The sequence below is a fragment of the Martes martes genome, assembly GCF_963455335.1.
Source record: "Martes martes genome assembly, chromosome: 7".
NCBI lineage: Eukaryota > Metazoa > Chordata > Mammalia > Carnivora > Mustelidae > Martes > Martes martes.
The window spans coordinates 29,571,881-29,597,223 of NC_137894.1; the positions used below are offsets into that span (position 1 = coordinate 29,571,881).

The 25,343-nt window shown below is 45.5% G+C and overlaps 1 protein-coding gene and 1 long non-coding RNA gene across 8 annotated transcripts in view; both read left to right on the top strand.

Annotated features, from left to right (window-relative positions):
* Positions 1 to 10,501, top strand: part of HMG20A (high mobility group 20A) — a 76,794-nt gene extending 66,293 nt beyond the window's left edge. For 3 of the 7 annotated variants that reach the window (XM_080807973.1, XM_080807971.1, XM_080807976.1), the window contains 4 exons: positions 3,160 to 3,235; positions 3,944 to 4,159; positions 4,840 to 4,982; positions 8,557 to 10,501. In XM_080807973.1, the coding sequence (XP_080664099.1) occupies positions 3,160 to 3,235; positions 3,944 to 4,159; positions 4,840 to 4,976 (429 nt within the window). In that variant the 3' untranslated portion in view covers positions 4,977 to 4,982; positions 8,557 to 10,501. Of the gene's footprint in view, positions 1 to 3,159; positions 3,236 to 3,943; positions 4,160 to 4,839; positions 4,983 to 8,077 lie in introns of all 7 variants that reach the window. The other 4 variants (XM_080807975.1, XM_080807970.1, XM_080807974.1 and 1 more) reach the window with 2 other exon arrangements.
* Positions 10,502 to 13,559: 3,058 nt separating this feature from the next.
* LOC308346437 lies at positions 13,560 to 22,823 on the top strand. The gene is made up of 3 exons (XR_013967181.1): positions 13,560 to 13,803; positions 14,979 to 15,089; positions 21,531 to 22,823. It is a non-coding gene; the product is annotated as an uncharacterized lncRNA (long non-coding RNA).
* Positions 22,824 to 25,343: the final 2,520 nt, after the last annotated feature.

The window sequence follows — 25,343 nt, forward strand, 5'->3', positions numbered from 1 at the left end:
AGTTGAAGTTTTGCTTGCCTTGTTTAAAGATAAAAATTGAGTGCTCTGAAAGACTTAACATCTTAGCTGCCTCTCTTGATCAGCTGCCATTGGCAGGCTGTTCACACAGCCCAGCCCACTGACAAGGCAGACGCCAGTATGAAAACAGGAGCTTGGCCATCAGAATCCCCTTACAGACTGTTAACTGCTTAGCTTTCTTCTGGGCACCAGATCATATTTGTGTTCAAAGTTAAGAGACTAGTGGTGGCAAGAGTAGGAAAGATATTCTATCTCTGGCTTTAAACATATTTTTTTAGCAGTGCCTTTAGATTTTTTTTTTAACTGTTCTTTATGTTAGAAGGGTTTTAGAATCTTCAAATTTCACTAATGATTTCTTCGGTGTTCATTTCCCACTATTGTCTTTACCACCTTATATTATGCAAGATTTTAAACACTGTGCCTGTACACTTAGGATTTATATTTCTAATGCTTTCAGATTCAGATTCACTATAGAAATGGCAGCCAAAGCATCTTGAAAGTGACTTTATCCTTAAGGGTCATCATGGGATATATTTTACAGTAATTTTGTGAGGCCTTATTTTTTAAATTTTATTTTTAAATTCCCCAAATTGGTGAATTAATTTTAGCCTTTGTTATTTTCTATCTCACATAATCCCTCGCTGTTCTCATTTTTAGAGCCTACTTATTTCTAACTTCTTGATTTTGTTTTGTTTTGTTTTTCCCTGTGTTTGAAGAAAATCTGAAATGTCCCCAATTGTAGGCTGCCCCTCAAGTAAGTGAGGCAGTAGTACCAATAGAATGCCATTGTTAGTGCTCGTGGTTGGCAGAGTTCTTACTGTCCATTCTGCAAACTTAGAATGGACAGCCCTATCTCAAAGCATTTTACATGCATAACCAACAGAAGCAACTGAAAAAAACACCTAGAAATTCCCTTTTTCTATTCCTGCCTCAACCACTTGCACAGCTGTATACCGTTGACTGTTCAAAGCACATAGTAGAGAAATGGCTTCCATATTCTCCATTAGGGAAATTTATGTAGAGTTGTTTTTTTTTTTTTTCTTAAGATTTTTATCTATCTGTGAAAGAGAAAAAGAGCACGAGCACAGGGGTACAAGCAGAGGGAGAGGGACAAGCAGACTCTGCACTGAGTGCCAAGCCTAACTCGGGGTTTGATCTCAGGACCCAGAGATCATAACCTGAGCCGAAATCAAGAGCTGGATGTTCAACTGACTGAGCCATCCAGGCACCCCTATGTAAGTTTGTTTTAAGATTTCTCATTGCACAACAATTGTGCACCTCAGAGAACTGAATACTTAACATGCTTGAGCTCTTTAAAGGTTCATTCCAGTTAAAAGGTGAATACATTTCCCTCACACCTCCACCTGAACTGAGTCCTGCTCACCCTACTGTTTCTGTAAGGAACATATGGCCTTCGGGCTTTACCTATTCAGTTTAGCTTCTGTTTAAGAATTAGCTGTTTTGGGGGAGCCTGGGTGGCTCAGTCATTAAGTGTCTACCTTGGGCTCAGGTCATGATCCCAGGGTCCTGGGATTGAGCTCCCCTCCTCCTTGGGGAGCCTGGTTCTCCCTCTCCCTTTGCTGCTTCCCCTGTTTGTGCGTGCTCTCTCTCTGTCAAATAAGTAAATAAAATCTAAAAAAAAAAAAGTTACCTGTTTTATAGGGTGCCTGTGTAGCTCAGTTGTTGGAGCATAAGGCTCTTGACCTTAGGGTCATGAGTTTGAGCCCCACATTGGGCTTAGAGATTACTTTAAAGAAGCAAAAAAAAAAAAGGAATTCACACTTTTGTGAAAACACTTATTTGGAAGGATATATCCACCCCTATGTGTACTGCAGCATTATTTACAATAGCCAAGATATGGAAGCAACCCAACTATTCATCAATAGATGAACGGATAAAGAATATCCACACAGGGGCGCCTGGGTGCTTCAGTCGTTAAGCATCTGCCTTCAGCTCGGGTCATGATCCCAGGGTCCTGGGATCGAGCCCCACATCAGGCTCTCTGCTCAGCAGGAAGCCTGCTTCTTCCTCTCCCACTCCCCCTGCTTGTGTTCTCTATGTCACTGTGTCTCTCTCTGTCAAATAATAAATAAAATCTTTTGGGGCGCCTGGGTGGCTCAGTGGGTTAAGCCTCTGCCTTCGGCTCAGGTCATGATCTCAGGGTCCGGGGATCAAGTCCCGCATCAGGCTCTCTGCTAGGCAGGGAGCCTGCCTCCTCCTCTCTCTCTCTCTGCCTCCTTGTGTTCTCTCTCTGTCAAATAAATAAATAAAATCTTTAAAAATAATAATAATAAATAAATAAATAAAATCTTTTTAAAAATTTAAAAAAGAAGATATACACACATACATATACACATGCATATGGTGGAATATTACTTAGCCATAAAAAATAATGGAATTTTGCTTTATGTGACAACCCATATGGACCTAGAGAGTATTATGCTAAGTAAAAATAAGTCAGAGAAAGACAAATACCATATGATCTCATTTATACATGGAATCTTAAAAAAAAGAAAAGGAAAGACAAGAATAGACAAAAAGCAGAAACAGACCCCATAGATATAGAGAATAAACTGGTGGTTGCAAGAGGGATGGGGACAGAGGGATAGGCAAAGTGGCTGAAGGGCAGTGAGAGGTACAATCTTCCAGTTATGGGATGAGTAAGTCACAGGGATAAAAGGTACAGCCTAGGGAATATAGTCAGTGCTATTGCAATGGCATTGCGTGGTGATGGATGGTAGCTACTCTTTGGTGGGCACAGCAGAATGTACAGACTTGTGGAATTACTACATTGTACATCTGATATTAATGTAACATTGTGTGTCAACTCTACTTCAGTAAAAGAGAAAAGAGGGGAAAAGAATTAACTGGGTGCCTGGGTGGCTCAGTCAGTTAAGCTTCTTCCTTCAGCTCAAGTCATGACCTCAGGGTCCTGGGATCCAACCCTGCATCGGGCTCCCTGCTCAGTGGGGCATCTGCTTCTCCCTCTTGCTCTGCTTGCTCTCCCACTTTCTCTTAAATAAATAAAGAAAATAAAGAAAAATAATAAAGAAAATTTTCTTTAAAAAATAATACAAAGAAATAAAAATCTTTAAAAAGAAAAAAAAAAGAATTAACTGTTTTGTCACTCTTGATTTACAGAAAGAAACAGAGGTAAAGGAACGGTCTGTTTTTGACATTCCTATATTTACAGAGGAATTCCTGAACCACAGCAAAGGTAATTACCAAAGTATCATTTTGTGTTCCTCAGGTTTGTGACAGGGGCTTTCATTCTCAGGAGGGATTCGTTGCTCAGAAGCAGCGGTAGTGATATTCTTGACCCTAGGACTGGTCTGGAGGGAGAAAACTCTTTCTGTTTCACTCTGTAGTAGGGGTAGCTACTCAAAAACCAGTGAGGGAAAGCCAGGCCAGTTTTGTCAAAGCTACTTTAGTCTCTGGATCAAAGGAAATAAATGTGCATCACTAATTCAGTTGCTTTCAGACTCTTAGCCTGAAACCCTTTGTATAAACAAAAGCTTACATGGGCATCCAGAATATAAAATAAGGAAGAGCAAAGCTGACCCCATTGCAGTAGAGATGGAGACCCACAGCTGTGCTTGCAGTCTCCCAGGATCCCCCTGTGAAAGCCCCTCAGGGTTCTTCTTGCACAGTTTTTTTAAAAAACAAAATAAACAGAAATACCGAGAATTGCAACTGTTCCTTGCAATCTTAAGTAGGAATATGACGAGCTTTAAGAATTAAAATAGCTCTGGGGAACCAGGCATTTTATTGCTGAAATTGCTATCTGGAAGGCTCTAATGAGACTAGGGAGTTGAGGTGGGGTAGCTAATTAGAGACAACTGAGCAGAACTTCCTTGTAAGAGTCTTCGGGAATCCTCAGAGACTCCAAGTGCTCCATGTGCCCTGTGTGGGCGTGTGTCCTCAGCTCGGGAGGCAGAGCTCCGCCAGCTTCGGAAATCCAACATGGAGTTCGAGGAGAGGAATGCAGCCCTGCAGAAGCACGTGGAGAGCATGCGCACCGCAGTGGAGAAGCTGGAGGTGGATGTGATCCAGGAGCGGAGCCGCAACACCGTCCTACAGCAGCACCTGGAGACCCTGCGGCAGGTGTTGACCAGCAGCTTTGCCAGCATGCCCTTGCCTGGTAACGTCACCCTTACCTGGGCACTTCCGTGATGAGGGAGGGAGCAGGTGCTGTCTTGTGTTGGTATCAGTGGGGTGAGGTCTCCCCACCCGGAAGAAAATCAATAGAATAAGGGTTTTTGTTCACTCAGAGGTTGCTGTGGGTCTTGTAACAGTATCTCAGTATTGGCTATAGTCATCCAAAATCTCAGGCTCTCCGGCCATTTAAATTTTTCTCCAATTATATTTTCATGTAATTTATTTTCCTTTCTATTAAGCTTAATTTGATATTCAGAATAATGGAAGCTGAGTAATAAATCCTGAGTAGAGCATTTTTCTTATACATGTCTGCTCGCTTTGTAGTTTTGTTTTAATGGGAAGAAAGAGGAAAACAAACACTAGTATTTTTTTATATCCTCTTTCCTGTGAAGGATAATCACAGCAGAAAGCTGGAAGAGTCTCTAACTTCTTGTTATATACAGCTACTGGTATATACGGTAGAACAACTATATAGCCCGTCTTTTTATTCAGGCTATGTGGATTAAGTTCATTTCTTTGAGGTCTCAGAGTCTCTCCTCTGAAATGAAAATCTTTTCTGTGGAGCAGACCAAGACCCCACACTTACTGTGGAGTCACTTAAGTGTGCTGTGGTTGAACTGAATAGGGAGGATTTTCTTTCTTTCTCTCCTTATCTCACTTCAGGAAGTGGAGAGACACCTACCGTGGACACCATTGACTCCTATATGAACAGACTGCACAGTATTATTTTAGCTAATCCCCAAGACAATGAAAACTTCATAGCTACAGTTCGAGAAGTTGTGAACAGGCTTGATCGTTAGGGAATGGTGAGTGCTCCTGACGCAATACGTATGTGCCAACACGTCATCCCAAATAAGGCAGTAGGCTTTCTCAGAGCTACTAAAACCCTGGCAATACATCAAATAAATGAGTTGGAGACTTGATTGAAACTACTGTTACATGGTTACTAAATATAGGAAATAATGTCAGAATAGAGTTCTTTCTCATGCCTGCCTCAGCATGATTTAATGGAAAGAGCATGATTTTTTTGTGGTTGAACCTCCATTCCAGCTTTGTTAGCTAGTAGCTGTATTCTCCGGTGTTAGTTTCCCGAAGGGTTTGGAAGAGTGAGTGAGAAGCTTAGAGGAAATCACCCCCAAAACAGCGCTTAGAACAAATAAGTATCACTTAATTGTTAAGCTTCCTTTTCCCTGGAAAATACTAATGATCACTTACAGCAGCAGTCAGTGAGACATCGCATGTATGTAGACCTGCGTAAGAAGCTTTTCATTCAGCACTCAATATCAGAGTAACTGTTGTATGTTAGATGTCACTGTGGACTATCCTTACAGTGAAACAGCTATTGCCTGTTTAAAGAGATTTAGACTTTTTAAAAAGGGGGAAGGAGGGCTCCTGGCTGGCTGAGTCAGAAAAGCACACAACCCTTGATCTTGGGGTCATGAGCTCCAGCCCCACTATGGGCCCAGAGATTCCTTAAATAAAATAAAAAATGAAAAGACTTTAAATCGATTTAAATTCTCAGTAGGCAAAAAAGAGAGGAGAGAGAAAATAAGCCTTCTAAAATATTTTCAACAAATGACTAGTAGCATGTGTATGTCCTCTTAGAAAAGGAAAAAAAGTACATTTCCAGAAAGTCTCTGACCATATAAACTTCTTGGTGCTAATGGTAGTCATCAGGTGTCATTTCTTAAATAGAACTCGTATGTATTCACCTAAATTCCTAGAGCTAGTGCGCCCTGTAGTATGCCATCCCGCAGAATTGACGTCCCTTTGGTCTGCAGCAGACTTATAAACTGTGGAAGTCCTAAGACCATATGGTGAGGTGGCCATGTATGGGTAGAAAGACAAAAGTGGACAGCAGGATATGCTCCTTACAATGGCCAGTCATGGATTTGAATCTTTATTTATTTGTCCTGCAGGTACCTAAGCACACTCATAGACATATTCATATTCTAGCATGGTTTGGACCTTGAGCAAAATATATAAGAATAAATAAAACCCATGACTTTGTCTAATGAGGCAACATCTGCGAGCAGAGACAAAAAGCAGGAGTCTCTCCTTGGCCATCCCACTGGATGGTAACTGCAAAACAATTCATTATACTTTAGCCTCAGCCATGCTCTGATGGGGAAAGGATTACCGTCCTTCTACTGGGTAGCCAGATGGAACAGCCCGTACTTCTAAGAGATGGCTGGACTGCCTACAGAATAAAGAAATGGCATTACTGCTGCTGTTTATGAAAGGAACAGCTTGTAAATCTAGGCCTGGGATTTTCAGGAGCTCATCATCTTTCTCATTTTCACACAGTGTTTTCAATTAGCACTCTTGTAGACTTGAAAAGAGAGAGCCGGGAGAAACTGTGGAAGATTGTGAAAGAACACAGTAATTGATAACATGGTGTCTCCTCACGTAGGTATAGGGCAGTTATTACAAGTTTTGAGGCAAAAGTGGTTTTCTATTTTGAGCGTTTTGCCGGTAAGACTCTCCTCGAGCTTTGCCTATCTCAGGATATGAACTGCAGTATCGGCTTTCAGAGGTGTCGTGGAAAACCTAGAATGTTACCATTATCCTTGGTTTTAATCTATGTTTTGCTTTTGGAAAACAGAAATACCTGAAATGTGAACCGATTTTATTACTTCAGATTCTTACAGTCTAGTCATGCAAGCATAACTAAGAGTAGGTAGTTCCCCACACCCCTCGAAACTGTCAAATGAAACAATTATGAAGACTGTGATTAATACTGGCTTGGCCTCATTATACAAATATGTGCAGACAGCTATGCCTGATGTCCCCAGCATTCGTGGTGCAATTAATTACTCTGACGTGAGCTTGGCCAAGTTTTCATCCACTGTCAGGAGCCAATGAGTGAAGGGAAGGCAGTGTTCTACAGTTTTGGGGAGCGTATTAGAGCTGGAAGGAACCTTCAGAAATCCCAGCATTTTACATAGGAAGAAACTGGGTCCCGAAGAGGTGAAATTTCTTGTCTGAAAAATATCTAAGTAGATGAGTACAGAATCCAGGACAAGAACATGTGTACCTAAATTGTGGTTCCGTGAGGTTTCTAAAACATTGCTATAAGGAGTGGGGGCAGGTATAAGGGGAAGACACTATAAAAAGCCTTGGAATGTGAGCATTAAGGTAAATAGGAAGCAAATAGAAAAACTTACAATCCAGTAATTGTAATGTTATAAAATTTTGGTCAACCCATTTAAAAATCATTTTTATGGACATACAATGAAAGACTTGCCCCAGCTGTCACCTTTCTCTGTGTCTTACTGGTACCTAGAAAAAAAGTAGGGCTGGGAGGAAGCCTTGGGGCAGTTTCACACTGAGAGGTGACCAACGTCACATAAACTGTCAAAATCCATATGTTACTTGATTTCAGTTTAACCAAATGAAAAATATTCAGCTCTTTGAGGAAAAAAAAAACAACAACCCTTTCTTATGCGATTGCATTTAGCAATGTAAGAAAATGTATTGATCCCCTGCACACAATACATTTCTATATACATGCCAAGATTTTTAGATTTATGCTTGAAGAAAATTGGTTTTGATTGATTATACATTCTTTGGACTAAAGTGGAGTACTAATTTTCCATCATCCGATTTGGCCCCGATGGTTGCTTTTCTGTGTTGGGCTGACGATTTTCCTACCTCCCTATTGTTGCTGAACTGGAGCTGGGCCATGTTTCATTGAAATGTTATCTAAAACATCTCAGTGAGCTTGTCTGTTTGCAGCTTTATGAGCTCTTTTGTCTACACGCACCCTGCTTCTCACCTCAACCCTACTAGAAATAGAACAAAGCTTTTTTTTTTTTTAAACCGAGAGCCCTAACCTTTCTGATCAGTGCTTATTACCTTTTTGGTGTCTTCATTGTTTTTCTCCCTCCCAATCCTACAGGTCTTAGAGCTCCATGACGTTCTGTAAGTGGTTTTACTTGTGAGGAATGAGAAGCCATCCATGGAAATACGAACTGAGTGGAGGCAGAGAGGGGGTACAGACTGCTCTGCTTGGGAAAGAACTATCAGTTAGGAGTTTAATGCCTTCGCCCCGGGAAGCCATAGGAGAGAGCAGCTAGAGGAACATGGATGCGCACTTCCTGTGGGACCGTCCTTGCGCAGCTTTGAAAGTGTACAGCCCTTCTCCCGGGTCTCCGGTTTCCTGGCATCTGCATTTCTTTCTGATAAAGTGGGTCTGCATAGATTCTGCCGACCAGCCGCCCTGACCCTGCCCTCTCCTGCAGCAGGAAGGAAGCCTTCTCACTGCTTCGCTTCACACGGGACCCTTTTCTCAGTGGCTCCGGTTTTCTTACCTGTCACGTTATTTTTTTTTTTTTAGTACCTTTGGGGGTGATGTTTTATTTCCTTCTCCCCCTTCAGGTTCGACATCTCCATTTTCTGACCTCTGGGCTCTGTTGCTCAGCAGGGCTCGGAAGCAGAGCTCCTCTCATTGGACAGGCCCAGGCTTCTCCCATCGTTGTCCTGCTGTGACTCCAAAGAAAGGAGCTTCTTGTCGACAGTGCCCTGTGGAGCAAGGCTGTGTTTCCTACCCCACACGGTGCTCAGTGGGTGCCAGCCCTCACCAAGGCTTTGTGATTGCTGCCCTGAAGGAGAATGCTCTTCCCTTCCTCCTTGCTACTGCCTGCTGTTTCCTAAGCACTGCTCCTGCACAGGCACAGTCTGGTCCCAGCCCCAGCAAGGCTCTTCTCTTCCCATCTGTTGGCAGTGTCTTATGGAGCATTTTAGCTAAGGAAAAGGTCATTGGCAAACAGGAGAAAACGGGAAAAGTAGTTTATCATTTGGCGTTAAAAACCCAAAGTTTATCATGAGTGAGAACTGAGGGAATCCCTGTATGCTTTAGGTACAAGGATAGGGACGGGTGGAAATGTTCAAAATCGTCTCTTGAGCTAATAAGCAAGGGCACAGAGGAATTTGTCTTCCCTCTGTAGCCACAACTGCAAAATCTACGTCAAAAGGACAGGCTTCCCTTCCTTTTCCCCTCTTAGGAAGTGATTTTTTTTTTTTTTTTTAAACACCAAAAGGGAAGACAGCCTTCTGATTCTCACCTCAGGGTTTTGCTGTGTTGTGTTTTGTTGCTCTAGAGCGCAAGGCTGACAGTTGCAGCTGAGATCCTTGGAACCAAAGTGGCGCATGCTGAGCCCATTGTCTAGGCACCACGCCACTGAAGCAGGTGGAAGTGTGTCCCCCTCACAATCTGCTCATGAGCCAGGGTACAAGCCAGAAACCCCCTGTCGGGTTGCTGCACCATCCTGTCTTCTCAGCATCTCCTTACCTGATTTCTTTATTATCCCAAAGGAAATAAAATAACAACAAAAACAACCTTGTTAAAAAAATGTCATGTGAGCACACGTCAAATTTCCACGCACTGAAGCCCACACACAACTGCCTGGTGGTTTCTTAGAATAAGAGCCCATCTCTCTGTCGCTGTAAGCCTAGCCTGCTTTGTTCTGTGTTTTCCTGTGTTCCTGCCCTCACCTGCTGTTCCTGTCACTTCCCTCGGCCTCCCTGCGTGCTCAGTCCAAGCTAGAATAGCCTGTGTGTGGCAGAAGGACAGCCAAGCCAGTTCTGGAAGTTTGTATCTGCCTTTCTGCCAGACACTTTGTCTCCTTTTTCTTTCCTCCTCGTATTTCTCTCTGTTTCTCCTTCGTGTCCGTTTTGTGCACCTTTGTTAGCAGCACTGTTGACCAGGAAAGGCTGTAACTTGGTCCAAAGATTATCATTCTCCAGACTCTGGCAAGGACATCTGACATTGACTTGAGACATTTGCATATTCAGGAATGCCCCAGATCTTGCCTACACTCTGAAACCATTTTCACAAAATACGCAGCCTGCTTTTAAAATCCTGCCTCTCCCAGTAGCTACACACCTGACTCTGGTGGCTGGGATTCAGCCGCCACAAAACTCCAATTCTGTAAAGCAGGTCTGTGTTGTTCAACCAGGAGGTGGTGAGTGAGGTTACGGGCTAACGCAGTACCTAATTCATGTTCCCCAATAAACTTGTAGGTATTCTAGCACAAGTATAGGTTCTTCTCCAGAAATAACTTGTTGCCTATTCAGTGTTACAGATCTCTTTTATTCTTTCATTAAAACACAAGGAGCAGCTGAGGAAAGTAAGACAAAGTGTTTTATTTCTGACAACATGAAATTTTAGGGGAAAAAAATTGTGTATATGTGTTTGGAACTGTTGAAATGCCAAGTTTTCTGTACAAATGTTTTTGTAATTGAACTTTTAGATTTTCTTTGTTTTTGAAGAAGTTGATATGCTTGCTTGACACTTGCCTCATTAAAACTTTTCTATGTTGAATCCACCTCATTCAATTTTCCCTGCATTGTAATTGGAAAAAAAAAAAAAGTCCTACCTCTGCCTTTTCATCTTAAAGACTTTGTCAACTCCACATTAATCATCAAGACTGTTATGCTTTTAAAACATTAACACATTCATTTTGCTAATTGCTTATTCAAAATGTGTCTTAGCCTGTTTGAGAGTTCAACTCTTTTAATGTATGTTGTAACAATACAGTGAGTTGTAATTCATTTTAATGTAGCAGTAGTGTTCTGGAGGCTACGTGAAAGAAATCTGATGTTGTTCCTTTTGACAGAAGAGATTACTTGTCCTTGGATGCTTGCTTTTAAAAATAACCACTACTTAACCAATCAAAATCATTTTTAAAGGAAAAACTGTCACCTCTTTCCACCATGCTTTTAAAATCCTGGGGGCGAGAAAATCTGGCTTTCAAAGCCTGCTGCTCTCCGAGGAGCCAGTGGTGTTGCACTGGGCAAAACTTGCTTTGCTCCAGCTCCAGTTTCCTCTTCTGACAGAGCACATGCCTCACAGCTCTCTTACGCTGTTGTTAGAAAGCTAGAATTAGGGAACAGAAGTGACTGTGCTTTGGAGGACACAAAGACTTGGTTCCATGAGTGTGGAGAATTACTGAGCCAACTCAGTTAGGATGGGGCTTGACTCTATGTTTAACAGAAACCCAGATCAGCAGAAACTTGAACAAGAAATGTGTCTCTGTCATGGAAGAGTATTCCGAAGGTTGGCAGTCCAAGGCCAGTGTAATGGCTCCTGTCTGCACCACAACATGGTTCCTTTCTCAGGGTCACCCCGTGGTCCAGAATAGCCTCTTGACCATCAGCTGTCATTTGAAATACCAGGCAGCATGAAGAAGAAAAGAGGGCGAGGACAGCATGGGCAAACCCAGCTGAGTCAGCACCCTTTAAAGAGTCTTCCTGGAAATCACACTCAGCGTTTCCAGGACTCCGTCACGTGACAGCAGCTCGCTATAAAGGAGGCCGAGAAATGTCACCTTTCCTTGGGCATTACTTCCCCCAACGATGTGTGAGTTACAGTCACTGAAGAAGGGGAGAGAATACAGAGTAAGCAATTAACAGATACGCGTTAACGCCGTGCACGCACCAAAGCCAGCCCTGCTCTGTCAGCGAGCAGGGTGCCTTACACTGCCTTTGCCTCTTGGGCATCTGAGAATTGGTCCTCTACTTACTTGGGACCCCGCCCCAACCCCCCACCACCAAATAGCGAAAAAGCCAAGACCTAGCTTCAGTCTGAGTTTGCCTTTCCTGTTCCCACCTTAGCTTCTCCCAAACCCCTCGACAGCTGGTGGCCAGTCCTGTTTGGTAAAAGTCAACATAAACAGGTGGTATTATTTCCCCCACTTGTTTGTTCCCTTTCTCGAACTGCTCGGCATCTGCTGGATTAAAACAACACCAGGATAAACTTTCCCTGAGGGTGGGGGAATTGAAGCATTGCTTGGCAGAAAAGCTCATAGCTACTTCCTGCCCTCCCAAAGAATTTCCTCCCTTGCAACTGAGAGTTCCCAGCCAAGGGCTTTTTCTTTGTTTCATTTATTTGCCTTTTGACACATACCCTGCCCTCAGAATATCTATAGAAATAAACGCTAGCTCATGTGCCAACTGTGGACTGAGAGAGCAGGTAAAGTGTCAGTGTCCATTCATTTCATCCAGAAACCATTTCATTGTGGTTTTCACAGGAACGTGTGTCTACGGGGGGAAGCTGCTTAAAAAGTTCTAACATGGGGCACCTTGTATTAAGAGCTTTGATGCAGGTAAATAATTTTGGGAGAGTGAAAGAAGTGCTTGGATCTCACCGGACAAGAGATGATTCTTCCGTGATGGCAAGAAGGTTGGCAGTGGGGAGTGGATCTGAGCCTTGAGGGATCTGCATCTTAACTAATAAAACCCTTATCTGAAACATAAATATAAAAGTCTAGCTGATAACCATCAAAGAGTTTCTCTGGTAGAGGTTGAGAGAGCCGGACGATAAGAGTGGCTGGATTCATTGTAACTTAGATGAATGGTTTTCAAAGTGTGCTTTTGACTTATTAATAGGCCATTAAATCAAGTCAGTCAAAAACTTTTTTTTTTTTTTTTTAATAAAATGAACAGAGGGGCGCCTGGGTGGTACAGTCTGTTAAGCGTCCAGCTCTTGATGTCAGCTCAGGTCTCAATCTCAGGGTTATTGAGTTCAATTAAAAATTAATTAGTTAATTAAAATGAAGAGAAACTGTCAGAATATGTATACTAAGGGTAAGTATAATTTTGCAAAACTTTTTTTCCCACTTTAGTTCATACACATGTGCTAGGTTAGAATGTAAAATATGTTTCCTACCGACCGGTCAAAATAAAGACAGAGACCTTGACATTTCACTACCTCTGAAATTGGATGGACTCGCTGAGTTCTAGTTTGCTGGGCTCTGCAGTTTTCTACTGCGTGACCTTGGGCAAGTTGCTTAAATGAGTCTGTTTTCTTACCTGTTACACAGAGATATTTATAGTTTCTATTGTGTAGAGTTTTAGACGGATTAAATTAGCTAATCCATGTAAAACATTTAGTACCTATCACAGACACCTAAATGTTAACTGTTATAATTTGTAAGATTCGAGGGAAATGAGAATATTTAGACATACATAGGCCAAGCACTCTTCTCTGCCTTTTACATAAATTATGTCATTTAATTCTTCCCACAACCTTATGGAGTAGGACTACTGTACCCACTTTACATGTAAGCAAATTAAGACTCAAAAATGGTAAGAAATTTGCACTTGGGAAGAGACAAAGAATGGATTTATACCCAAATAGTTCTGACTCCACATTTCTAGGTAGCCAGACTGTCTTAGAGATATTTAATGAGACTGACCTGCGTTCAGAGCAGTGGCATAGGATGGTGGGTGTGAAAACCAGAATTAGACCTAATGGTCCAACAGTATTTGCTGAATGTCTTTCTTTTGTCAGGAGATACTCTAGATCCCTGTCCCCATGGAGTTCACATCCTGCTAGGGGAAAAGAGACTATAAATATAACCTAACAAACTCCCCTCAGCTAGTTGCCAAGATAAGCTGAAATGCTACAAAATAACTAAGATAGAGGAAAGCCTTCTCTGAAAAAGTAACGTTTAAAGACAGACCCCGCTGATTCCAAGGAGCCAGGCCTCTGAGGACTTAGGAAATAGAACAACCAAAATCCTGAGACAGGGATGAGCTGTGGGATTTCAAGGAAGAGAGAAAAACCCAAAAGGCTGGATGGAACAGAGTACAAGAGAGGCGGAGTGGCTTTGAAGTTGCCAGGTAAGCAATAGAGGATTGTGTAGAGCCTTGTAAGGTGTGGTAAAGAGTTCAAATTGTGGGCACCTGGGTGGCTCAGTTGGTTAAGCGACTGCCTTCGGTTCAGGTCATGATCCCAGGGTCACGGGATGGAGTCCCGCATTGGTCTCCCAGCTCTGGGGAGTCTGCTTCTCCCTCTGACCTTACCCCCTCTCATGCTGTCTGTCTGTCTCTCTCTCTCTCTCTCAAATAAATAAAATCATCTAAAAAATTAAAAAGTTTTAATTGTATTCTAAGTGGCTGTGATGAGAGCTTTACACAAGTAAGCCCCATGTTGTTCAAGCCTCACTCTGGCCACTGTGTACCGAACTGGGGAGGCAAGAGCAGAATCAGGCCAGTTAGAAGACTGGCACAGGGGGTGCCTGGTGGCACCATCGGTTAAGCATCCGACTCTTGATTTCAGCTCAGGTGGTGGTCTCAGGGTCGTGAGATCCACCCCTACATGTGCTCACACACTCGCTCTCTCAACATAAATCTTTTTAAAAGGAAGAATATTGGCACCGGAGTTCAAGGCAGAAGTGGCAATAGTTTAGCCTGGAGTGGTGACAGTGCAGACAGAAAAGAGCAGACAAATTCAGGATATATTTTCAAAGTGTAAGGGACAGAAGTTGTGAGGAGAATGTGAAGAATGAAAGAAAAGAATTAGAATAACTCCCTGGGAGGGGTGCCTGGGTGACTCAGCTGAGCATCTGGCTCCTGATTTCTTCGACTCAGGTCATGATCTCAGGGTCGTGGGATTGAGCCCAGGTTATTTTGGCTTGAGCAACTGGGTAGTGCCATTATGTGAGATGGGATATACTTAGGTTGGGACGTCATGGAGGAAGTATGGAAAGTTCTGTGTGGGACTTGCTAAATCCAAGAGTCAACCAGCAAATTCGCCCCTGGGCAAGATACAAGACACTTCGATCTCTCTCCGCTAAACACTTCCTTTTCAGCTCTTCAGTCTGCGGTTCTGTGAGATTGTAACTTCAGGTCAGTGTTTGCTAACGTTCCTTCCAGCCTCCGCGCAGGTGCACATACGGAGATCCAGCTACTCAAGCCGTTCGTTGAACTATGAAATGAAGGAACGGTCTCCTTTATAATTCTTCAAGCTCCTTAGGAAAAGAATTTTTCAAACCTTGCATTTGCATTTGTTTAAGGTTGGCATAAAGCAGCTGAATGTTCTAAGATGTAAAAATCATACCGTAACCTGATGGCTAGAAAATCCTGGAGCAAGTAATGGAAAGCGTCTGCTCGAAGGAGACTGGCCGGTATGTTTGGCGTCGTTCAAAGAAGGGTAATGTGAGAAGATGTCAGTGATACAGCCAAAAGGTTTATGGACTCAGCAAATGGGTTCCTGCCAGGGGTGCTTTTGCTGTCTTCAAGGATAGACATTAACTCAAGGCAGCTGGGTCCAGGCACTGGAATGTAAGATAATAATCTATTTTCCTTGGGGCTGCTTTTTTTTTAATTTGGATTTTTTTTAAGATATTATTTTTAAGTAATCTCTACCCCCAACATGGGGCTCAAACTCACGACCTAGAGATCAATAGTTGCACGCTCCACCCACTGAGACAGCTAGGTGCCCTTGGGACTGCTGTATTTTTTTAAGGGGACTTACACTTATCAAGAGAAGTTCTTGGTTTTTTGTTTGTTTGTTTTGTTTTGTTTTTGAAGTTCTTGTTTTTGAGGACAAACTAGTGTGGCCATTATGGATTTTAGTCACCCCCTCAGGAGAGTGACTATTTTAGATAGAGTCATTCATTCAAACATTTTCCAAATACATACTATGTGTTTTGGATTTAAAGCTGAGGACGACCGTCTCCTCAAAAGTTCACAGTGTAACAAAGAGTAAACATAAAAGCTGACTACAGTAGGAACTGATAAATTACCAAATGGCTGTAAGCAAACTGTTCTGGAAAATACAAAGGTTGTGCTCAGGGGAGGTCAAAAAAGAGCTTCACCAAGATAACAGTTTGAGCTAGTCCTTAAAGTGCAGTTGACCCCTGGACAACAGGGCTTTAAACTGTGTAGATTTTCAATAAATGCAGGATAGTACTGTACATGTGTTTTCTCTTCCTTATGATTTTCCTAGCGTTTTCTTCTCTCTGGCTTACTTTATTGTAACAATACAGCATATAATATATGTAACATATAAAATAGGTATTCATCGACTATTTATGTTATTGGTAAGACTTCGAGGCCAAAGTAGGCTATTAGTAAAGTTTTTGGGAAGTCACAGTTCCATGTGGAGTTTTGACTGCACAGGGGCTGGTACCCCTAACCCCTGGCATTGTTCAAGGGTCAATTGTAGTTCTTTAAAAGAAGCTAAAAATAGAACTGGAGATATGAGTGCATTTTTGCCATCCTCAAGTAATTCCTAGAACACAGGAATCCAGGGACGCCTGGGTGGCTCAGTTGGTTAAGCAACTGCCTTCGGCTCAGGTCATGATCCGAGTCCCAGGATCGGCTCCCGCATCAGGCTCCCTGCTCGGCAGGGAGTCTGCTTCTCCCTCTGACCCTCCCACTTCTCATGCTCGCTCTCTCTCTCAAATACATAAAATCTTAAAAAAAAAAAAAAAAAACAACACAGGAATCCAGCGTACTGATTAAAAAATAAAGAGAAAGATTTTTTTGAAAATGGATTATAAGTTGGCCTTGAATGCCATACTAAGGGACTTCGTTTTATTTGCCCAGGGCAAAGCATCAAGGCTGTTTTTGCAGGACAGTGATGGGAGATGAAGGAAAACTCGACCGGAAGTTCTTAACATGTTTTCTGCCATGAACCCATCCTTGCAATCTTATGAAGCCTGTGGATGCTTCTCAGAATAATGTTTTTAGGTGCAGAAAATAAAATATGTAGGATTACAAAGGACACCAACTATATTGAAATACAGCTATGAAAATATTAAACATGAGTTACACAGGAATACTTGTGTTTCTTAAAGGATTAAATAACAATGTAGCAGCAGCTCTAATAACCACCATAATTTTAAAGTAGTAATGATCACAAATGGTATTTCAACCTCTGCAACAGCTGTGACATGGTGTAAATATCCATACTCCCGCCGGTGGCCAAGTCACGGGGCCTGCCAGTACTGCTGGGCTCCGTTCCCAACATTTCAAATACCAAAAAGTGCCAAATTTCAGTTAGAGGTTTATGAAAATCAAGAAGCACCTTTTCTCCCCCTGTTCGTGTTTGCGGTTCTCAGTCCTTGCCGGACTCCTGCCCTGTGGGGAGAGGCCGGTTAGCAGCTGTTGAACAGGCAGGACAAGAAGCAAGAAGAGGCTGTGACGGGGGGAGCCAAGGGACGGGAGGGAGAGACATTTGGGAATTTGACTCAGTTTCTCCCAACCCTCAGTGAGGGACTCCTCAAGGTGGAATCTGGGGGTAACACGCGGTCTCCGGACAGGATCAGGAAGGCATAAACCGTTAAAGGAGCATCAATGCTCTCAGCAGCTGATCAGGTTGTGTATAGTTTCATTCGCTGGTTCAACTAGTATTTACTCCCCTCTGTGGCCGGGCAAGGAATGCAGCCAAACAGACCTGCTTCTTGCTTTCACGGAGCTTACTGTCTCTTGGAAGAAACGTGATTAAGCAAAGCGGAGTCGATAAGCTTTAGACGCTGACTTAGACTTTAGACTTAGACTTTAGACGCTGACTTTAGACCATCTACCGATGGGCTCAAAAGGAGGAAGACAGGGGGCTTCTGCAGAGCCTGCTGGCAGGGAGTAGGGACCTGTCTTAGACCGTGGGGTCAGGGAAGACCTCTCCAAAGAAGTAACTCTTAAGATGAGACCAGAGCAACGAGTAGGACTTAGGTAAGGAATCCGGAAGAGAGCACGAAGGCCGGCCCCTGCTGGTGCTGGAGAAGGGCTAAATGAAACCCAGGGGAGGGGAGCAGAGGGAGCTCGGGGAAGGGGGCAAAAGGCAGAAGGGAGTTAGACCACATGGCGTCTTTCAGCCATCCTAAGGACTTTGGGGACTGAGTGCAGGGGGACACCACTGAAGATCTCTAAGGGAGAGTGATAGAATCCAGTTTGTGGTTTTCAGAAATTCTCCCTGCTGCTCTCAGAAGAGTGGGTTGTAGGGAGCAAAGCACCAAAACAGGGAGGGGAGGTGTGTCTGTGACTGAACTCTGGGAGAGATGCTGCCCGGGGGAGCTCCCACTGAGGCCGGGACAGAGGAGAATGGAGGGGAGGAGAGGATGCGGTAAAATGAACACAGTGAGTGACAGCTAGAGGTGGGTAGAAGGGAGGACAGAGGGCAGCTGTACAGGAATCTCCAGCTTCAAACAGATCCAGAGAGGCGCCATGGGTGGGGATGGACAGTCTGGAGAAGGAGCAGACGGGGCAGGCAGGAATGTCTACAAATCAGAGATCTCTGTGGGCACATTCATTTGAGATGCAGGAGGCTAGGTGCTAAGTCAGCGTCTAAAGCAACAATTCTAGAGCTTAAAGATAGGTCTGGACTTGGGGTGACTTTTACTGAAGACCCCTAAGGACGCACTCAGTGTCAGCCACTTCGTCTTAGATCCTGGCACTGAGCTACGGGCAATAAGTCAGACCCTGCCAACCTCTACCGTCCTGACTGAAGACTGCACTCTTTGGTCCTCAGCCCCACTGTCAACTCTGACTATTTCTTTGTTCTGCCCCGGATACTAGAACAGCAGCGGGACCAGGTGCCTCTTTCCAGGCGGCTTAAGTCAGGCAGTTTCTCTAAAGGTGTTCAGAACATTTAACTTGCAGAGGTTTCTCTTGTGGGATTTCTGCAGGGGGAGCTTTGCATCTATAAAGATGCTAAACATCCTCATGCCTTCCAGTGAATTACTGTCTGTTTATCACGGCCAATTTTATAGCAAATATGATTGGGATATCTACTAATGGTTTCTTAGAACTGGAAGAAAATAACAGGACAGACCAAGGGAATTGCAACTAAACATGCTAACGACAGAGAAGAAAGGGCTGTAAATTTCAGAAAATTGTAAATTGTAGTCATGCAAAGAAGAGGTTTCACTGTACCCTGAAGATGTGACCCGTGGCTAAATGGGGCCAAGATTAATCATGTCTTGGTCTTATACATAAGCCGAAGGAGCTTTTCTAAAGATCATGCCTATTAAAGCAGAGAAGACTTTTCTGGAGGTAATACCATAATGAGCTCCAGGCATTTAATGAGAGACAAGCGCTATTGTTAAAGGGGTAACCTTCAGCATCTAATCTGGAAACAAAGCGGGCCTGCTCGCTCTGCAAAATGAGACCCCAATCCAGTCCACGAGATGAAGAGGATGCTCACATTTCTAGATGCTCGGGTGCAGGCGAAACTGAAATCTTCCAGAGGAGGGAGAAAGGCGTTTGTTTTTGTTTTTATAATTAGGAAAGGATGTTACCTGTTAGGAGCAAGGGCCTGACTCCAGGCTGCAGGCCCAGAGGCTTCTAAAGGCAGTCAAATAAAAACAGCATTCAGGAACGAAACAGCCTAAGGAGCTTGATGGAGTTTCCCAAAAACCTCCAAGGAATAGATAGCATTCTGGAGAGAGGAGACTTGGCTTCCATCTCTGTCACAGCCGCTGTCTCCGATGAGGGAAACTGCCTGGCCAGAAAAATATCACCAGGGTGACCCCAGAAAAAGAGGCATCTCGCCCTGTTCCGTTTTCTCCAGCCCCCAGAAGTCCCTCATCTAAGGATTTATGTTGTGTCAGCTCTCACTTTGCTATGCACTAGAAAGTTCCAGGATGCAAGCCTGACCCTCCTTTCCCCAAACTGTCATGTGGACAGGATACTGCCTCATGTCCTGGCCCCCGCTGCCACGTCCTGCCCCACTTGCTGCCTCTGGCTTCCTCTCGCAATCCCAGGAGACAGAAGGCAGCAGGGGCAGGAAGGGAGCTAGCAGGATCTCAGAGGCGGAAACCCTCTGGATGCCTGAGCCCCAGCTGGTTTGCCCTGGGCCTGCCTTTCTGGGTAGAAGCAAGGGCAACCTCCAGCTTCCCCCGAATGTCCCTTTCTTATACCTGCAGCAGCACAAAAACAAGCCAGTTCATTGTGTTCTTGGATATAAATATTGATTCTAGGTGGTGTTAACATTCTGTTCATAAAAGAATGTAACACATTTCTCCCACACCATATTAGACTGATGTGTTGTTTGGCCAAGAGAAGTACAGATTGCTGGCTTCTGCGGGAAAATGTGGACATTTAAATGCATGCAGCTTGCGGACGTCTCGGGAGCACTCTGGGAATAGCAACCAGGTCCCTTCCCGGGCTTCGGCTCTGCCCTCCCCCAGCCAGTCTCTCCTCTCCCTGCTCCATCGTTTGCACATGTCACCGGCATTTCTAATCGCTTGCCGTTTGGGAAGACGCTTTCTTAGAATTAGATCTTCTTTCCCAATGACCTGGAAACGTGGGCAGTTGCTCTCTTCAGGAAACCCACAGGGGCAAGGCCAAACATCTTTAGCTTTCTTCCCCTGGGGGCAAGATCTGGGAGGTCCTGCTCTTCTGTTTTCTTTTCCCCCCTCCACGTGGGAGGGAAGGGCAAAGGCTTCCAACCAGAGGTGGTCCCTCCAAGCATTCCACCCAGGCTGAACCGAGCCCAAGACTCCAGTGTGCTGGCTGCCTTGGCAAGGCAAATTCCCCACATTCCACCAGTGCTCTTGAGGGGGAAACGGAACTAATGAGAAAGTGGAATTCTTGATGTGTATTCTCGCTCACTCGGTGCCAGCATGTCTCACACGGACAGATCTGCCTCCAACATTTCGTAAGAGAGTGGTAGAGCCCATTTCCAGATGTGTGGGAGAGCTGCCCGGGACAGGAGGCTGTTGGGAGAGCCAGCGCCCTCTGCTGTCCTGGCCGGGAAGCACCACCACGGTGCGGAGAGACCCAGGGGCTCAAGAAAGCCTGCGGCTCTGTTCACGCCCACGGTAGACCCACGCTGGTCTAAGGAAGGCCTGCAGTTCCTTGCTGTTCAAACGCTGAGTCTGCAAGGAGCTGGCTTCCCTCCGTCTAGCTGGCTCTCTTTATGTTTTGTGCTTGTGAACAAGCCAGAAATGGAGAGCATTTATAATAAAACCCCAGCCTCCCACAGCATCCTCTGGTCCTGTGCCGGAGAAGGTGCGGATCACGGGTGCTGCTCCTGCCCGTGAACCTGGCCAGCAGGCCCAGGCAAGGCGAGGTGAGGAGGGCAGCCTACCCAGGGAGAGACCTCCCGCCCATCAGCAGCCCTCCGGCCACACCCTTGCCTAAGATTGCAGCTTCCAGAAGCCTTGCCGGCTCCAGAGGCTTGCAGCCGAGGGGAAGTTGCAACTGCTCCCACTCAGGCACACTGGCATCTCCAAGGGGCCTCCAGAGCTGGCACAGCCAAGAGCCTGGCTCCGTTTGCAAGCTGAGACCGAGCTGCCGCCCCCTCTGCTCACTGCCTGCCAAGACAGCGACGCAGCCGTGGGTCCCGGGCTGGCTCCAGGGTCGGGCTTGCTGCTGCAGGAGAGACAGAAGAGAGAGAACGGGGAGACAGGGAGAGAGCAGTGCTGGTGAAAAATGCTGTGGACATACTTAGGTGGGAGTGTGGGGAGTCTGGTGAACCTTAAGCCTCCTTGGACAACCTTGCAGTTTTGCAAAACAGCACAGAACAGTCCATTTTGAGTTGGGGGCAGGGAGCGAGGTTTTTAATTAATTTCTTTATTTTACTTACTTATTTTGTTTTGTTCTGTTTTGTTTTTTGGCAGACCGACCTCCTCCCTGCTGGGAGAAGAAACACCCAACCCCCTCGAGCCAACCCCTAACAACAACGCCCTTCTCTCTCTCTGGGACCAATTTCCAGACTGCACAGCGGTCCCGACAAGGTCAATGAGCCGGAGTTGTAAGCAGAAGATCTTTATCTATGTGGGAAATAGGAAAATCATTTGCCTGATAAAAGGAAATACGATAAATAGCCTCAAAATTCCTGGCTGCGTTCCCCCCCCGGGGCCCCTCCTCCACTGGAGAAATTGCGCGGGGCAGCAGTCCATGTGCTGCTCCGGCAGGTTTAAAAATAGCACACAGCACACAGCCCTCTCTTACCTTCCAGAAAGACTTCATTACCGGATCCTCAGCCCTGAGCCCGCAGAGCCGCTGCCGGCACTCTCTTCTCCCCTTGCTGGGTTTTCCTTTGTTGAAAGCGGTCAGGCGGCGCGCACGATGTGTTTTACTCCCTGGCCAGCTCCTGCTCAGCTCGTCTTGCTCATGGCATGTCTGAAGCTCTGAGAAAGTCCATTGTATTTAATGGGGTGTTAACTCTGTTTATGCTCTGGGACTCGTGCCGTAATTCTACACTCCTGCAAGACGAGCAACTTGAACCTGAAGCCGACCTCTCCCCCCACACCCACGCCTGTGGGCCCCGGTCCCCAGGCCCTCTGGTCCTGGCCACCCGCCCTCCTCTGGCTCAGGTCACTGAGGAAAACCTGACCGTAGCTGGAGCAGGGAGACCTGGGGCTCGGAGCCACAGCTGCCACTTGCTGCTGGGACGGGAGGCAGGTCTCTTCATCTCTTGGAGACTCGAAAACCGCTGTAGAATGGAGGTTTAATTGGGCGCTGCATACCTTGGAAGGCTGTTGAGATACAATAATGACATCATGGACAAACATTCGGGTGGGTTCTCTCGAAGGCCTCCGCGGTGCAACTCCCAACCCGGCCACTTCTGTATCCCCTTGGAAGCCAGGTGACATCTCCTGACCCTCTCTCCACTAGAACCGGGGCAGGGGGGATCTGTACTGACCGTGAAGTCCATGGATCAGGATGTGTCTTCACTATGTATCCTGCAGAAGGTTCTAAATCCATGTCTCCTGCTCTGTTTACTGCTGGGTATTCTCCCAGGAAGCAGCCTTCTCTTCTTGCCATTTACTTATTCACGGTGCCCGCCCTAAAAGGTACTTAACACAGAAAAGACTAGGTGTTCCCTTCTAGCTCTGGAGCTCAAAGTCTGGATCAAAATGGCCTAAGCCCAGGTAGGTTCTAATAGGCTATAAAGTTCTGTGCGAACTACGTCTTGGGTTATTCCCATCTGACCTAAAACCTGGATTCTTAGGGACCTTCCGGAGTGTGCTACATCCCCACCCACCCTGCTCACTCCGCATCTGGAGCTCTGCCTGGCGTTCCCTCTCCAGGAGCCAGGCTGCCCTCCTGGATCCACAGGTCGGGGCTGCATCTCCCTCCCCTCCTCTTTGGAGTTCCTTGTCTCTGGTTCCAGCTCCCTCAGGCCTTCCCCATCTGGCATTCTGCAGAATCCTCAAACTCAATTTGTCTCCCCAAACCCACAGTTTCTCTTTGTCTGCCAGCTCAGTTACGAGCGCCACTGCCCACTCAACGCTAGAGAACCTGAAATCCTTCTGCACACTTCTCCCTGGATCCCAGCCTTCTTCCTGGCTCTCTCCCCACCTCCCTCAATCCCAGAACACCCCAGATTCCAGATTCCGCCATCCCCAAGCCAGGCCTTCGTAAGACCCTCAGCATCAGCTCTCCCTTGGGCTCCAACAATAGCTCTTGGATTTGCTTTTCTTCTTTAGTAACTAGTTCTGCAGTAGCTCCAACCTGGCCTTGGTATCTTTAGTAACTAGTTCTGCAGTAGCTCCAACCTGGCCTTGGTGTCTCTGGTGGCCCCTTAGTCCTCTCCCTAGCACATCCATCTGTCCTGCTGCCACTCTAAGAGCAATCTATCTAGAACGCAATTCTAAGCTTGCAACTATCACTCTATTTAAATCATCATTCTGGCAGTTGCTTTTGGTTTTATTGTCTTACTTAAGCCTTCTGATAATTCCAGATGATAAGCATCATCTTCCCCATTTCTCAGTTGAAACTGAGATTTGCTAGTTTAAAGGGCTCAAGGCCACGTAGCTATTATGCCTTGCAAAATCAGGATTTGAACCCATGTCTGTCTTATACTGCAAACACCACGTTCAAAAGGGTGACCAGCTTGGTGCCTGGCGCACAGCAGGTGGACCACAGTTTGCCCCCCTTCACAAACTTCAGTCTCTTTAGCAAGGTACAAAGGACCATTCCATCAGGCTGGCCAGTGTCTCCAAAAGCGTCTCCTGCCATGCCCCATGTCCTGTCATTCCCACCACCCATCAGGCCACATCAGATCACATGCTGTCCCCCAGACCCCCTGTGTCTTCCTGACAGCGACTTTTTGAAATCCTCTTTCCCACTGCTTGGCAGGCCTTTTCTCTCCTTATTTGTCCTCATCTGCAAGCACCAGACCAGATGATACCTCGCCTGGGTTGCTTTTTTTGACCCCCGAACCCAGAGTCCATGCAGTGTCCGTTTCGCCAACACGGCATGTTGTTTAGGCCTATTTGCACTCGTGTCCTCCTGGAGTGTGGTTATTTGGGCTTGTCCCTTCCCATCTTTGTATCCTCAGCACCTGGCATCGTGTCTGGGACAGGGTAGGCACAAGATCCAAGTGCGTGGAGTTTCACTCGATCCCTCATCCTTCCTATGACTAATGCTTAACTTCATCCCTTTTGCAAAGGTTAGAATGTCTCCCAAGAATTGTTTGCACCACTTCCGCTCTCTGATTTCCACACCTACCTCCACATTGATCTGGTCTTCCCAAGGTCACCAGAGACCTGCTCATGACCGGATCCCCAGACATGTTCCACACTCCCCTGCACTCAGCAGCGCTGGGCACACCGGCCGCTCGCTCCTTCAGTCACTCTTTCTCTTGGCTTCAGGCATCACAGTCTGCCGTTCCCTCTTGCCTCTCTAGGCCTTGCCAGTCCTCGGCTGACCCCCGAAACAGAGTGCCATGGCACTCTCTCCTTGCCTCCATTCTCTGTCCTCCCTATGTTCTGTTCCTGATTGGGACTGCTGATTCCCACGTTTTAAAATATTACCTCCCTCTTCAGCTCTCAGCTCCAGATTCGAATATTTAACAACCCATGCGACTTCATTTAATCACTTAGCTGATTCTTAGGTATCTAGAACTTTCAAAGGCTAACAGCAATTCTCAGTTTTATCCCCCAAACCTTTCCTCCCTCAGTCCTGCCCCTTTCGGTAAAAGGCACATCATGGGTCCCCTCCCTTGGGAGCAACTTACCTAGGAAGAAGTGCCTTGGAAGAGGGCTCCAGCCTAGGGAAGTCTAAATATTATGATTTCCTACATCTGACTTGGAAAAAGATTCCTTAACTTGGTACGCAGTGCCCAACAGGATCTGGCCTCAGCCTGTCTTCCATCCCGTGGCTAGACCAGAAATGGGCAAACTATGGTCCATTGGCCAAATCAGTATGTGTCTTTGTACAGCCTATAAGCAAAGGATGATTTTTTATATCTTTAAGTGGTTGGAAAAAATCAAGGGAAGGATAACATTTTGTGACACATGACAATTACATGAAATTCCAATTTCAAAGTTGTACTAGAAAACACCAAGTTCCTCGATGTACTTTATTCTCTGTGGCTGCTCTCCGGCTACAATGGCACTGTTGAGTCCTTGGAACGGAGAACATATAACCTGCAGACCCTAAGATATTTACTCTCTGGGACGTCTACAGAAGAAGACTGCAGA